The sequence below is a fragment of the Ovis canadensis genome, chromosome 11, assembly GCF_042477335.2.
Source record: "Ovis canadensis isolate MfBH-ARS-UI-01 breed Bighorn chromosome 11, ARS-UI_OviCan_v2, whole genome shotgun sequence".
Lineage (NCBI taxonomy): Eukaryota > Metazoa > Chordata > Mammalia > Artiodactyla > Bovidae > Ovis > Ovis canadensis.
In genome coordinates this window covers 49,463,278-49,478,232 of record NC_091255.1, presented here as the reverse complement: position 1 = coordinate 49,478,232, position 14,955 = coordinate 49,463,278, and the positions used below count along the sequence as shown (strand labels likewise).

Below are 14,955 nucleotides of genomic sequence, written 5' to 3'. Positions count from 1 at the left end.
AAAGTGATACATATACCCCAGGGTTCACTGCAGCACTATTTATCATCTCCAGGAAAAACCTAAATGTCTAATGACAGATGGATGGATTAAAATTGTGGGGAGGGAGGTGGGAGGGGGGGTCATGTTTGGGAACGCATGTAAGAATTAAAGATTTTAAAATTAAAAAATTAAAATTAAAAAAAATAAAAACAAAATAAATAAATAAAATAAAATGTGGTACATATACATAATGGAGTATTAGTCATAAAAAGGAATGGAATTGGCTTATTGTAGAGATGTGGATGGACCTAGAGTCTGTCATAACAGAGTTAAGTAAGTCAGAGAAAAACAAATATATATTAACACATATATGTGGAATCTAGCAGAGAAGGCAATGCCTGGAAAATCCCATGGACAGAGGAGCCTGGTGGGCTGCAGTCCATGGGGTCGCTAAGAGTCAGACACGACTGAGCGACTTCACTTTCACGCATTGGAGAAGGAAATGGCAACCCACTCCAGTGTTCTTGCCTGGAGAGTCCCAGGGACGGGGAAGCCTGGTGGGCTGCCGTCTATGGGGTCAGACAGAGTCGGACACGACTGAAGCGACTTAGCAGCAGCGGAATCTAGGAAAATGGTACAGATAAACCTGTTTCTAGGGCAGGAATAGAGATGCAGACAAGGAGAATGACATGATGTGGACATGGAGGGGGGCGGGGCAGGACAAACCGAGAGATTATGTTTGATGTATAAATACTACCGTGTGTAAAGTGGGAACCTGCTATAAAGCATAGGAAGCTCAGCTTGGTGCTCGGTGATAACCTTGAACGGGTGGGATGGGGTGGGGGTGGGTGGAGGTGGGAGGAAGATCCAAGAGGGAGGGCATATATATCTATATCTATATATATATATGTATATGTATATGTATATATACATATACACATATGGCTGATTCACTTCACTGCACAGCAGAAACCAACACAACATGGTAAAGCAATTATACTCCAACGAAAACAAATGCAGTATACTGTTTATAAGAGAAAAATAATATTGTATCATCTTACTTTAGATATTTACCAAAAAAAAAAAAAATTCGACTTCAAAAGTAAAAAAGCTATTGGTTTCAGAGAAAAAACAACAACAACAAAAGCAAGCCACCAATACAAGTAAACTCCAAAATCTTCAGAAAGAATGTACAGGGACTTTGTATGTGCCTGTTCTTAGGTTTTTCTTTTTTGTTTGTTTGTTTGCTTGCTTTAATCATATGCAAATCTCAGTTCAACTCAAGGATCAGGATTGAATCAATGAAGATTTTTCTGTGATTTCCCAATCGCTTCCATTTAACGTGATGAAGGAAACAATTTAAATGCTTCAGGGGAGGTATGAATTTTTTTGGTCAGGGAGTTTGAATGAGGTGGAGCAAACAAATCCCATTCCTCGGATCCCCACCGGTGAGACCACACCCCCGGCTCAAATGAGCATGGAGGTCAACACACCTGCAGTGGCTTCCAGTCCAATTGTGCAGGCAGGGTGTAGCCACAAGGCACCGCACACACTCCTTCCTGTGCATGGAATTGTTCCACTCATGCTGTCAGTATGGAGACATGTGGGAAAGATCTGGCTTCTGTGCACGCTTCTGCAGGTGAAATCCACTGAGGATTTTAGGAGGGAACAGTGGTAGCTTTAGGATGGCTGGAGCAGAGTCCGTCACACAGTGTCACACTGACCTTACCCAGCGAGAGATTTCCCCATTCACCAGGTCAGGCGCAAACTCTATAGTATCTATTCCAAGTCTCTAGAGAAGAAGACCTAAAGTCAGGCAATGACAGAGAAAGCTAAACACTTTGTTTAGTCTTAGGACATTACATCTGGGTGGGGGACTTCAAAATCATCTATCCACCATTGAGTTCAGTTCAGTCACTCAATCATGTCTGACTCTCTGCGACCCCATGAATCACAGCACGCCAGGCCTCCCTGTCCATCACCAACTCCCAGACTTCACCCAAACTCATGTGCATCGAGTCGGTGATGCCATCCAGCCAGTTTATCCTCTGTCATCCCCTTCTCCTCCTGCCCCCAATCCCTCTCAGCACCAGGGTCTTTTCCATTGAGTCGACTCTTCACATGAGGTGGCCAAAGTATTGGAGTTTCAGCTTCAGCATCAGTCCTTCCAATGAACACCCAGGACTGGTCTCCTTTAGGATGGACTGGATGGATCTCCTTGCAGTCCAAGGGACTCTCAAGAGTCTTCTCCAACACCGCAGTTCAAAAGCATCAATTCTTCGGCGCTCAGCTTTCTTCACAGTCCAACTCTCACATCCATACATGACCACTGGAAAAACCATAGCCTTGACTAGACGGACCTTTGTTGGCAAAGTAATATCTCTGCTTTTGAATATGCTATCTAGATTGGTCTGGTCATAACTTTCCTTTCAAGGATTAAGCGTCTTTGAATTTCATGGCTGCAGTCACCATCTGCAGTGATTTTGGAGCCCCCCAACATAAAGTCTGACACTGTTTCCACTGTTTCCTCATCTATTTCCCATGAAGTGATGGGACCGGGTGCCACGATCTTCGTTTTCTGAATGTTGAGCTTTAAGCCAACTTTTTCACTCTCCTCTTTCATTGTCATCAAGAGGCTTTTTAGTTCCTCTTCACTTTCTGCCATAAGGGTGGTGTCATCTGCATATCTGAGATTATTGATATTTCTCCCGGAAATCTTGATTCCAGTTTGTGCTTCTTCTAGCCCAGCGTTTTTCATGATGTACTCTGCATAAAAGTTAAATAAGCAGAGTGACAATATACAGCCTCGACGTACTCCTTTTTCTATTTGGAACCAGTCTACTGTTCCATGTCCAGTTCTAACTGTTGCTTCCTGACCTGCATATATCCACCTACATTCATTTAATTCATTTCCCTAAATCATATCTCCAAAAGAATAAGTGTCTTAAAAAAAAAAGAATAAGTGTCTTATTCCTGCTTTAAATATTTGAGATTTTGTGGTTGTATGAAGTATTTTAATTGTCTTCTAATATATGACCCTTTAACAGGATAAACTTAGCCCCCAAAAAAACATAGAACAGAGATTCTGAAGAGTGAATTATCAATACCATTGTTCTCATGCAAATCAAAACCACAATGAGATATGATCTCACACTTATTAGAATAGTTATCATCAAAAAGACAGGATAACAAGTGCTGGTGAGGATGTGCAGAAAAGAGAACACTGGTGTACTATTATGGGGATGTAAATTGGTACAGCATCTGTGTAAAACAATATGGAGGTTCCTCAAAAAAATTAAAAATAGAACTACTCTCTGATCCAGCAATTTCGCTTCTGGGTATATATTCAAAAGAAATGAAATCACTGTCTCTGGGATATCTGCCCTCTCATGTTCACTGAAGCATTATTCACAATAGCCAAGATGTGGAAAAACCCAAGTGTCCATTAATGGATGAATGGGTAATGAAGAATATAAGAACATGAAACATCATGGATAGAACTTGAGGGCATTGTGCTAAGTGAAATATCCAAGAAAGACAAACGTTGCATGGTATCACTTACATGTGGAACCTTAAAGAAAAAAAGTCAAACTCATAGAAAAGAGAGTAGGAAAGTAGTTGCCAGGGGCTGCAGGGTGGAGGGATGAGGTCAATGGAAGAGGCTGGTAAACAGATGCAAACTTTCAGTTGTAAGATGAGTAAGTTCTGAAGACCTAATTTAAAACATGGTGACTGTAGTTGATAATGCTATACTGTATAACTGAAATTTTTTTTCATTTTTAAACATTGTTTTTTTATCATTAGTGTGACTTACTATTATGTACACACATCTTTATTTTCAGATAAATTATTCATGGAGACTGCAAATATGCTTTATGTGTACATTAGGATGAAAGAAAATGTGCCAAGGCAGGTGCAAAGGCTAAAACAATACTTCCCAGTTTCCCTTTGTTTCCTCTGTTGAAAAAAGAAATCACTCCTGAAAAAAGCCTCTGAGAAAGGCCTCTAGTGGTAATTTCTGGAATGGTATTAAATAGACTGCTGTACAAAGGGGAAAGAAAAGAGGCAAGGCAAGGTGGATTGTGGTGTCAATCGTAAAGTGACATGTCAGCAGAGGAGGCGTTTCTCCTGTGAGTTCTATAAAAGGTCAGCTCATCAGCGACCAAGAGACGGACTCTGCTCCATCCATCCTGAAGCTACAACAGCTCCTTCCTCCTAGAACCCCCAATGGATTTCAATCAGAGAAGATTCCATCGAAGCCTGAGTTCCTCCTCCCAGGGCCCTGCGCTCAGCATGAGCAGCTCCATATATAGGAGGGGGGTCGCACCCAGCGTGTATGGAGGGGCTGGAGGCCACGGCACCCGCATCTCGACGTCTAGACACATGCTAAACTATGGGAGCGACCCTGCTGGAGGAAACCTGTTTGCTGGCGATGAAAAGATGACAATGCAGAACCTAAATGACCGCCTAGCAAGCTACCTAGAAAGAGTGCGGTCACTGGAGCAGTCCAACTCCCACCTTGAACTGCAGATCAAGCATTGGTATGAAACCAACACACCTAGCACCAGTCGGGACCACAGTGCATATTTGGAACAAATCAAAGAGCTGCGAGATCAGGTGAGGCAGGATACTTCTGCTTTCTTCTCTACTGTCTAGCTGTTTCATACGTCAAGAAGGGCGTATATGTTGGGTGGCCCAAATGGGCACTGTAAAGCAAATTAGGCTTAAATGCCACATCTATAAAAATGGCATATTTTTATATGCTATATTTTATATGCCATCTACCCTTATTGCTAGAGAACCTGACTACATAATAGGATGACTTTGTGTGTGTGCGTGTGTGTGTGTGTGTGTGTGCACGCTTAGTCGCACAGTTGTGTCCCAGTCTTTGCAACCCCAGAGACTGTAGCCTGCAAGGCTCCTCTGCCCATAGGATTCTCAAGGCAAGAGTACTGGAGTGGGTTGCCCTCCAAATGAATATGCCTTCCCCCAGGGGATCTCCCCAACCCAGGGATTGAACCTGAGTATCCTGCATTACAGGCAGAATCTTTACTGTCTGAGCCACCAGGGAATCTCCACAAGTGTCAGAATACTGGATCACAAATTTCAATGATGAAATGATTCAAGGTGGTAATGGGGATGGGGCATAGGTCTTAATGATATCCGAGTTTTAAAATACTCTTAAAATATTTAATAATCTGATCATCATTCATTCACCAAGCAGTTCAGAAACCACTTCAACAGTCATAAAATGTTTTATTGCCCCAATTCAAATTTAGTGCAATCATACCTGCTCCCATGTCATACCAGAAAGGTGGAGTGCTCCATTTTATCAATAACGTGGAATTAAAGAAGACTTTGCTCCTAACTGAAGATGTCAAATGTGACACAGAACACTTACTCTGGTTTAAAATTCTTATCTAATCAAGAAAATTGTTCCTTTCATTTTCATTTCCATTTTAACATTCCTCTTTCTTTAGAGCAAAGACCACTTACTTGCCAGCAAGTCTCTCTTTTCTTGCATTATATTAAACATCAGTGCAGTTTAATTTTGATTCTACAGGAAGTTACTTTGGGATTTCTGGAACTGTGGGCATGTGAAAGCAAAGGTGTTTAAATTGCCCCTCTGCCAACAGCTCATTTTTCTCAGGCTCTTACTAAAATATTCAAAATCAGCCAACCATTCTCCCCTAGCCATTGCATGATTCATGTTTATGAAGCTATTTCAGGCCATCCTAAACACATAGGCACAGCCAAATGTTACCTGAGCGGGCCCAGTATATGAAAGAAGACTGCTCTCTCCAGGACTAGATCTACTGAAAGAGACATGCCTTCGTAGCATCTTTTACAAGCAGACTTCTGATCTATATGCATCTTAGAGGATTCATCCATTAGGTAACCACTTCTTAAGATCAGGGACTTTGCCATCGCAATAGCCCCAGTGCCTACACAAGTTAACACCACATAGCAAATGTGCATTCATTCAGCCAGTGTTTAATAGACACTAAGTGCTGGCACTCAGAGAAAACAATGGCACCCCACTCCAGTACTCTTGCCTGGAAAATCCCATGGGTGGAGGAGCCTGGTAGGCTGCAGTCCATGGGGTCGCTAAGAGTTGGATACGACTGAGCGACTTCACTTTCACTTTTCACTTTCATGCATTGGAGAAGAAAAAGGCAACCCACTCCAGTATTCTTGCCTGGAGAATCCCAGGGACGGGGAAGACTGGTGGGCTGCTGTCTATGGGGTCAGACAGAGTCGGACACGACTGAAGCAGCTTAGCAGCAGCAGCAGCAGCAACAGCTGGCACTGGGGAAGATGATGGTGAACATAATGTGATTTGTGTGCTGTACACAAATGTCCAACTCTTTGAGACCTCATGGACCATAGCCCGCCAGGCTCTTCTGTCCATGGTGATTCTCCAGCCAAGAACACTGAAGTCAGTTGCCATGCCCTCCTCCAGGGGATCTTCCCAACCCAGGGATCAAACCCAGGTCTCTCACATTGCAGGCAGATTCTTTACCATCTGAGCCACCAGGGAAGCCCTAATGTGATTTGGGGGAAACAAATATGGACAAAGGCAACATTGTCCCATGCGGAAGGATAAAGGGAGGGCTATGTAGGGCTGTGACAGCACAGGCAGTTCATCCAGCTCTGTTTTGAGGAAACCAGTGAAGGCTTCCTTGAAGCAATGATGTTGAGGCTGAGAGGAGAGAGGAGCTCACCAAATGAAAGGGGCTAACAGGAAGGTTCTAGGCAGGAACATCAAAGACAAGGCTCTCAGTAAGTTCTGATGGCTCAAGTTGAATTAAGCTCTTCGTTTGTAGAGTCATACGGAAACTGACCAAACCCTCAGGACTCAAGTTGCATTTTATGAATCTATTGTATTAAAGCTCCAACCCAATATTTCTCCTTTCTATTTTCATGTGGCAATCCCTGAGATGAACATTGTCTTCAGTTCAAGAGAGGCTGTATCTGAGGATCAGTTCAATAATTTTAGACTTCTGTCCATGAAAATGTCACTCTTTCTGGTGTATTTTCCAGATTAAAGATGCTCAGCTGCAGAATGCTCGATGTGTCCTGCAAATCGATAATGCTAAACTGGCTGTCGAGGACTTCAGGCTGAAGTAGGTTCTCTGATACCATGCTGACACTTCCTGAAAAGGAGGGCCTTTCAGTGGTCCTTCATGACACTTGACTCCCTACAGCATTGTTGGCAAAGGAGCTCCCACTAAATAGTATCAGAACCTTGGCATTAAAAGGGTGTTAGAAGCTTTCTGATCTAGCATCAGAACTGGACTTCTCCTCCCGTAGTCCTAAGATACGGTCACCCAGAGTGTAAATGAACACCTCTAGTAATTACTACTGTTCTCCTTGGTCAGCTCTGATTGCTAGAACATTCTTTTTCAGTTCTACCTTTTCACCTACTGAAACTAATTCTGTTCTTTGGAGTAATAGGAAGGCAGTTTACAACTTCCTTTCTGCCTGTACCCTTTTGTTATCTAGAGAGTCATTTATCTGCGCTTAGTGATTCTCTGAGTCATCCATGTTCCTTCAAGTAAATGACTGAAGTTCCAGGGGTGACTCTTCATCCTTCCAGTTTGACAGTGTTTTACAGTAAGGTCTGACCAACCACAGAACCAGGTTGATTAAAGCAGTTCAAGTTGGGTTCACTTTCTTGCAGTCACATCACATTACATGCGATCAGAGATGTTCCTCATAACTGCTTCCACACTAGGGCTTCCTCATCCTGAATTTGTACAAGACATTGGCACTGAAGAGTCTTTTGTGGTTTAAAAGCATAGCGTTATAATGCTATAAGGGATCAAAAAGAAAGAAATGAGAAAGCAGATCTGGAAATTAAAGCAGTAAAAGTTCATTAATCCCAGTCAGCATTTGGGAGTCTCATTGCATTATCACTTCTTAAAGTTTACTATTTTAATAAAAATGGGAATATATAAGGTCATGGAAGAGAATGCATGAATTTTAAAGATAATTCACTTCGGGTGCATCTTTTTACAAAGTAATAAAAATAAACTGGTCATGTTCATTCATTAAGTAAATCTAACCAATTTTTAGTTAACTTTTTAACTTTTTATTTCATCTTGGAGTATAGCCAATTAACAATGTTATGACGGTTTCAGGTAGACAGCAAAGGGATTCAGCCATACATATACATATAACCATTCTCCCCCAAACTCCCGTCCCATCCAGGCCACCAGATAACATTCAGCAGAATTCCCTGTGCTAACCAACAAGTAGGAAAAAGACTTGTTGGTTATCCATTTTAAATACAGCAATGTACATGTCGAGTCCAAACTCCCTAACTATTCCTTCCCTCCATCTTCACCCCTGGCAACCATAAATTCATTCTCTAAGTCTGTGAGTCTTTCCACTAACCATTATTTAATATCAATAATGTGAATCCTTTGCTAACACAGTAATTAGAGCAATTTTTAAGTTTTAAAACAATATATTCCAGAATTTAAGAAATTTTAAAAGTAATTTCAGAGTGTTATTTTACCAATCACCCCAAATCACAGAGACTACCCTATGAAGCAAGTGATCTGAGTCCAAGGTTCTCCAGAACATTTCCAAACGTATCGAGACACAATGATGTACTGAAACTGACCTCTTCTTATACCACATAAAGATTGATCTTACTATCATTTTAAGATCATCTCTTCTATAATGGCTTAAGAAGAACTCAATTATCTCTCCATACTACTTAATTCACAGATATGAAGCTGAGCAGCGGATTTGCCAAACAGTGGTGGCTGATATCCATGGCCTGAAAATGGTCTTTGATGACTTAACTCTCAAGAAGGCAGACTTGGAGATTCAAATTGAAGAGCTGACTAAAGACCTGCATCTCCTCCAAAAAGAACATGAGGAGGTGAGAAAATATTCAGAAGCAGTGTTGGAAATGATAGAATGGCTCTAATAATAATAAGGATGAGGAGGAAAAAGAGGAAGATGTGGTGATTGTGGTGGTGGTGAAAAAGATGACAACAAGATTAATAGGAGCCTTAACATCTTTTCAGTCTGGCTGCTGCCAGGTTTAAATGACCTGGAGCAGTCTCTGAACCATAATAAGCCTTAGCTAAGCTGTTTTCTTTCTCTATTACTCATCCCCAAGGAAAGAAGCCTTAAGATTTACTATGTCTTTTCTGCATAGCCTCATCTGAGAATGTACTTCAGACTATAATCAATCGGAATTTTCACCCCTGTAGGAAGTGAGGAGCCTACGTGCTCATCTGGGCAATAATGTAAACGTAGAGGTGGATGCTGCTCCAAGCCTGAACCTCGGTGCCATCATGAATGAAATGAGGCAGAAATATGATGCCATGGCCCAAGAGAACCTTCAGAAAGCCAAAGAACAGTTTGAGATACAGGTAATAGCATAATTCTAATGGGTAAGCCAATGTGAGGAAGCTGTCTTCCAAAAACAGATAACTCATTTCCTTCCTTCCTCTCTCCCTCCACCCCTCCCTCCATTCTTTCCTCCCTTTATTCCTTATTTTCTTTCATTCTTTTTCTTTTCATTTTGGAACTTTAGATTAATGATCTGCAAAAGCAAGTCACAGTGAGCACTGAAGAGTTAAAAGGAAACAAGGATCAAATAAAAGAGCAGAGACACACCCACCAGGTCCTGGAAATAGAGCTCCAGTCTCTTCTCAGCATGGTAAAGCACATCTAACTTTCAACTCTCACGGGGTGTGTGTTTACTAAGCGCCTGTATCAGGAACTCTGGAAATGCAAGTACCTATAAGAAATAATCCCTCCCTTTGCAGAGCAGTCAGGAAAACACATCAAACAACTGATGATAATGAAAAGACCGAAAGAAGTCAAAGTAAAGGACAAGACACTGCAAGAATGCAGAGGTCAAAGTAGAGCTGGAGGATGTCACAGGAAAAGTGGCCTTTAAAGTAGACTGGAAAGAGTAAGGCACAATTTTTAATTGGAGAAGAGGGGACAAGACATTCCAGGCTAAGCATATCAGTCAGCTCATGATGAATTATGCTGTGGTAACAACCTTCAAATCACAATGGCTTACAATAACTGTTACTCAGTCCAAGCTCACTCTACTCACCACACAAGTCAATAAATCAGAGTCCAGGTGTTGAGACAAGGAATAAAGACTTTATTTGGAAAGCTGGCAGACTGAGAAGATGGTGGACTAATGTCTCAAAATAACCATCTCATCGGGGGTCTGGATGCCAGTTTCTTTCATAGAACAGAGATGGGGAGGAGGTGAGGAATATGGGTGGACAGGGCTTCCCTTGTAGTTAAGTCAGTAAAGAAGTGAAAGTAAAGTTGCTCAGTCATGTCCTTCTCCATGCCATTTCCTTCTCCAGGGGATCTTCCTGACCCAGGGATTGAACCCAGGTCTCCCGCATTGCAGGCATACTCTTTACCATCTGAGCCACCAGGGAAATCAGTAAAGAATCTTCCTGTAATGCAGGAGACCCAGGTTTGATCCCTGAAGGGACTTAGCATGCATGCATGCATGCATTGGAGAAGGAAATGGCAACCCACTCCAGTATTCTTGCCTGGAGAATCCCATGAACAGAGGAGCCTGGCAGGCTAGAGTCCATAGGGTTGCAAGAGTCGGACACTACTTAGTGTCTAAACTACCACAGGTGGACAGGATAAGGATGTTTCCTTAAGCAAAGGCAATTTGGTTTAACATTCGGGCAGACAGGCATGGTTCCCTGAGGCAGGCCATTATGGATAAGACAGTGAACAATAGCAACAGGAAGCAAAGGTTAAAGTAAAAGAAACAGATCCAACACGTAGTCAGATTTTGTTCTTCCCTGTGGCAACAGCACTACATCCATCATGGGCTGGCTTCAGCTCTGCTCCATGACTTTTCCACTCCAGGTAAGTGGACATGCCAGTGTTGTGCCAGAAGGAAAGGGGCAATAGCTAGACTATGTGATAGCTCTTAAAGCTGTCTCCTCATAAAATGCATTGGTCAGTTTCACTTGCATTTCATTAGCCAAAGAAACTCACATAACCAAGCCTACCATCAACAGGTTTAGCAAGTCCAGTCCTCCTAATGGAAAGGCACTACAAATCACAGTGAGGAGAAGCAAATACAGAGAACAAAAATACATATACCACAGAGTGCAAACTCAAATAAACAAACAAAAACCTGAAGAGCCAGTGATCCCTGTTGATTAGCTGAGGCTGTCTAGTTGGAAAAAGTGAGAGATAAAGCTAGAAATATGCATGATTCCCACAATGACTAGATAAAAGAATTCTTCTCAAGAGAAATTACCATCGAGGCACCTCTTAAATCGGATCCTCAAATAAGAAGCATCTGCTTTTTCTTGTGCTCATAGAAAGAAGCTTTGGAGCATACACTACAGGAGACCAATGCTCGTTATAGTAGCCACTTGGCCACAATCCAGGCACAGCTAAACTTGCTCGAGGGCCAACTGGTGCAGGTTCGGATGGACACAGAATGCCAGATCCATGAATATAATATCCTCCTTGACATAAAGATCCGGCTTGAGCAGGAAATTGCTACCTACCGCCGTCTTCTGGAAGGAGAAGATGTCAAGTAAGGCTCTTAGAATCAAAGGATAGATGTCGATGTCTATCTGCTATTCTATTTTAATGTCCATACCTTAAACTCTGTAACTCTTTCCCCAGCACCAATGTAATCCCTAGCTGAAAAACAACTACACACACCCCCACCAACAACACCAACAAAACAAAAATTTACCAACCAGTATGCACACCCCCCCAAAAAATACTAATCCTTTGTGCTTGAGGTCATGCTATAGGGCTGAGATAGAAGATGGTTAAGCATATCCGATACAGATATGCTTGTGTTAATTTTTATGATTGATATATAATTGAAAGCACTATAATTTTTTATTAAACTTTTTATTTTTTATTGGAGTATAGCTAATTAACAATGTCATTGCTTCAGGTGAAGGAACAGCCAAGGGACTCAGCCATATATATACATGTACCATTCTCCCCCAGACTGCCCTCCCATCCAGGCTGCCACATAACATTGAGCAGAGTTCCAAATGAAAGCACTGTAACTTTTTAGAGTTCTCACTGCAAGATCATGAATTGAAAAACAGTCCACAGAGGTCTGTGGGAACCAGTCTGAGAATCATCAGTGCGGTAGCAGCAACTGTCTTCAAATACCACCCCCACGAAAGGCAACAAAAGAACACAAGATGTAAACCGCCTTCATAATTTTGTTATTTTAATTACAGAAACTTCTAGTAATTAAAGATCCCTAGTGTATGTTAAACCAGGCATTTCTGAAGCTATGGATTTTTCAAGTTAAAAAGTAAAACATGTATACTATCATGTAAGAATTGAATCGCCAGTCTATGTCTGACGCAGGATGCAGCATGCTTGGGGTTGGTGCATGGGGATGACCCGGAGAGATGTTATGGGGAGGGAGGTGGGAGGGGGGTTCATGCTTGGGAACGCATGTAAGAATTAAAGATTTTAAAATTTAAAAAATAAAAAACTAAAAAAAAAAAAAAGTGAGACACTCCAGCTTGAAGGAGCAAGCACTGCAAAGAGCGGGGAAAGACAAACAGTAGTAAAACACACATCACTCAGACTTTATTTTTAAGCAGAACAGGCAGGAGAGCATTTCATTTGCAAAATGATAATAACACATTTTTCTGGTTTTTTTTTCTTTTTCTTAAAAAAACGAAAAAACTAGAGAATATCAGTTAAGCACTCTGGATGAGAGAGGTAAGTATTCTAAATTCTTACACATTTCCTATAAGACTGAATTTTCACTCAGTAGTTTACCACTTATCTGCCACTGGTGAAAAGTAAAGGAAAGTTGGCTCTTAAGTAAACAGATATCATCTTATGGATTCTGAATTCGGGGCACACCATATAAAGAAATCCTCCATATGGGAAATTTCTCACATTCCCATTGATGGGGTGATTTTCTTGGCCCAGGCTCTTATTACTGTCCTGAGACATCCTAAGATCCTAAAAGAGAAAAACAAGATGAAAATGTGCATTTTACTTAATTCAATATGACATATTTCTTTTGTGGGGAGTGGGGAGAGTAGAAGATTTTTCTCATTTATTTAGAAAATGGACTTAAGATCATTTCAGAAAGAGAATGGGTTCAACTCCTTTCTAAAAGAAGGAAATACATACAAAATAGTAATTTAAAGCTGAGTATTCTAAAATAGTAGCGTCTTGGGTTTGAATTAACATTTTATATTTAAATCTCAATTCAGATATAAAGAAAACCAGGAAGATTAAGACAGTCGTACAAGAAGTAGTGGATGGCAAGGTTGTGTCATCTGACGTCAAAGAAGTGGAAGAAAATATATGAAGGGCTGGCAGAAAGTGATGCTGCTGAGGTTTCGAAAGAAATGTAGCTATAACTTTCACTCCCTTCAAGAAACTGGCATCAGAAAGCACTATTAATGTTTCTTGGTGATTAGAGGGGGGAGAAGGGAGTCCATTTACTAGTCTCTGTAATTGAATATAAATGTTTTACTCAGAGAAGCTGTGAGCAAAAATGAAATCCAATGATCACTGGGATATTTAAAATATCATTACTGCTGCCTTTAACACAAAATGCATTAATCACAAGCTAATATCATTACTAAACCTTACAAATCAGAGGAGGCTATGCAAACTATAAACGAACCTCTCTAACGCCTCCCATTTCTGAATTGCAAAAATCTCCTTTCAGGGTTTCCTGGATTCTTGAGTCAATTTCTTGATTAATTTCACTGAATTTTTAATATCAGTATAATTCTGCTAGCTTTAAATTATATTTGCTTCCCCCCTTATTGTCTTGGCTGTCTTTAAAACTCAGCTCGGCTCTGAATAATTTGAGAGTCAAATTCCAATCATAAACGCTGAGCAGAATAAGAATGAAGCACATTATGCTTGAAATGGGAATAGACTGAAAACAAAATTAGCAAAACCTTTCTCAAGGCAGAAAGCTTCTCCTTATGATAATAAACTGCATAAATCATCATCGGGTGTTCTCTTTCTTTATGCGGTAATTGTATATTATGAAATGTTTCTCACTATTTTTTATAATAAAGTATGCAATTCAGCTGTCTCTAGCATGTTCACAGAGTTGTGCAGCTATCACCGCTATCTAATCTTACAGCATTTTCATCACTCCAAAAAGAAGCTCCTTTGGCAGTCCCTCCAAACCTCTTCCCCTCAACCTCTGAAAACCACTAATCCACTTCCTCCCTCTATGGATTTGCCTAATCTGGACATTTCATATAAACGGAATCATACAATGTGTTCTTTTGTATACAAATGTTCATAGCAGCAATATTTTTAACAGCCCCAAAATGGAAACAGCTCAAACGCCGCCCATCACCTGATGAACAGACACACAAAATGTGGTAGACCTCAGCAACAGAACAGTGCTGCGTACTCAGCCACGCCAGGCATGTCTGACTCGTCGTGAGTCAGGATTGTAGCCCGCCAGGCTCCTCTGTCTACGGGATTCTCCAGGCAAAAATACTGAAGTGAGTTGCCATGCCTTCCTTCAGGGGATCTTCCCGATCCAGGGATCAAATCCTCTGACTCCTGTGTCTCTTGCATTGGCAGAAGGGTACTCTACCCCTGAGCCTCTGAGGAAGCCCCACAACAGAACAGTATTCTGCAACAAAAAGGAATGAAGTGCTGACGCAGGACAACAGGGATGAACCTTAAAAACATGATACTAAGTGAAAGAAACCAGATACGAAGGGTCACATACCGTGTTCTAGTGAGACTTCTAAATTCTACATCTCACTAAATTTGCATTTTTGTGAGTAATAACTGCCTTCCAAATGTTTCCAGGAAAAAATTAATTTCCCCTCTATCATTGTATTCTAGGAAATGGATAGCTCAAATTTAAATTTTAATATTCACGTTTATAAATAAATAGGATTTTGAGTGATTATTATATTGAGAATAATAATGTGATTCACTTAAGATAGTCATATCTAA

General features: G+C 41.0%; 1 protein-coding gene across 1 annotated transcript; it reads left to right on the top strand.

The window, feature by feature from the left end:
- Positions 1–3,989: 3,989 nt before the first annotated feature.
- KRT20 (keratin 20) lies at positions 3,990–13,978 on the top strand. Its single transcript, XM_069542429.1, has 8 exons — positions 3,990–4,596; positions 7,024–7,106; positions 8,719–8,875; positions 9,213–9,374; positions 9,539–9,664; positions 11,328–11,548; positions 12,686–12,717; positions 13,224–13,978. The coding sequence occupies exons 1-8, from the start codon at positions 4,207–4,209 to the stop codon at positions 13,319–13,321; spliced, it is 1,269 nt and encodes a 422-aa protein (XP_069398530.1). The 5' UTR covers positions 3,990–4,206; the 3' UTR covers positions 13,322–13,978.
- Positions 13,979–14,955: the final 977 nt, after the last annotated feature.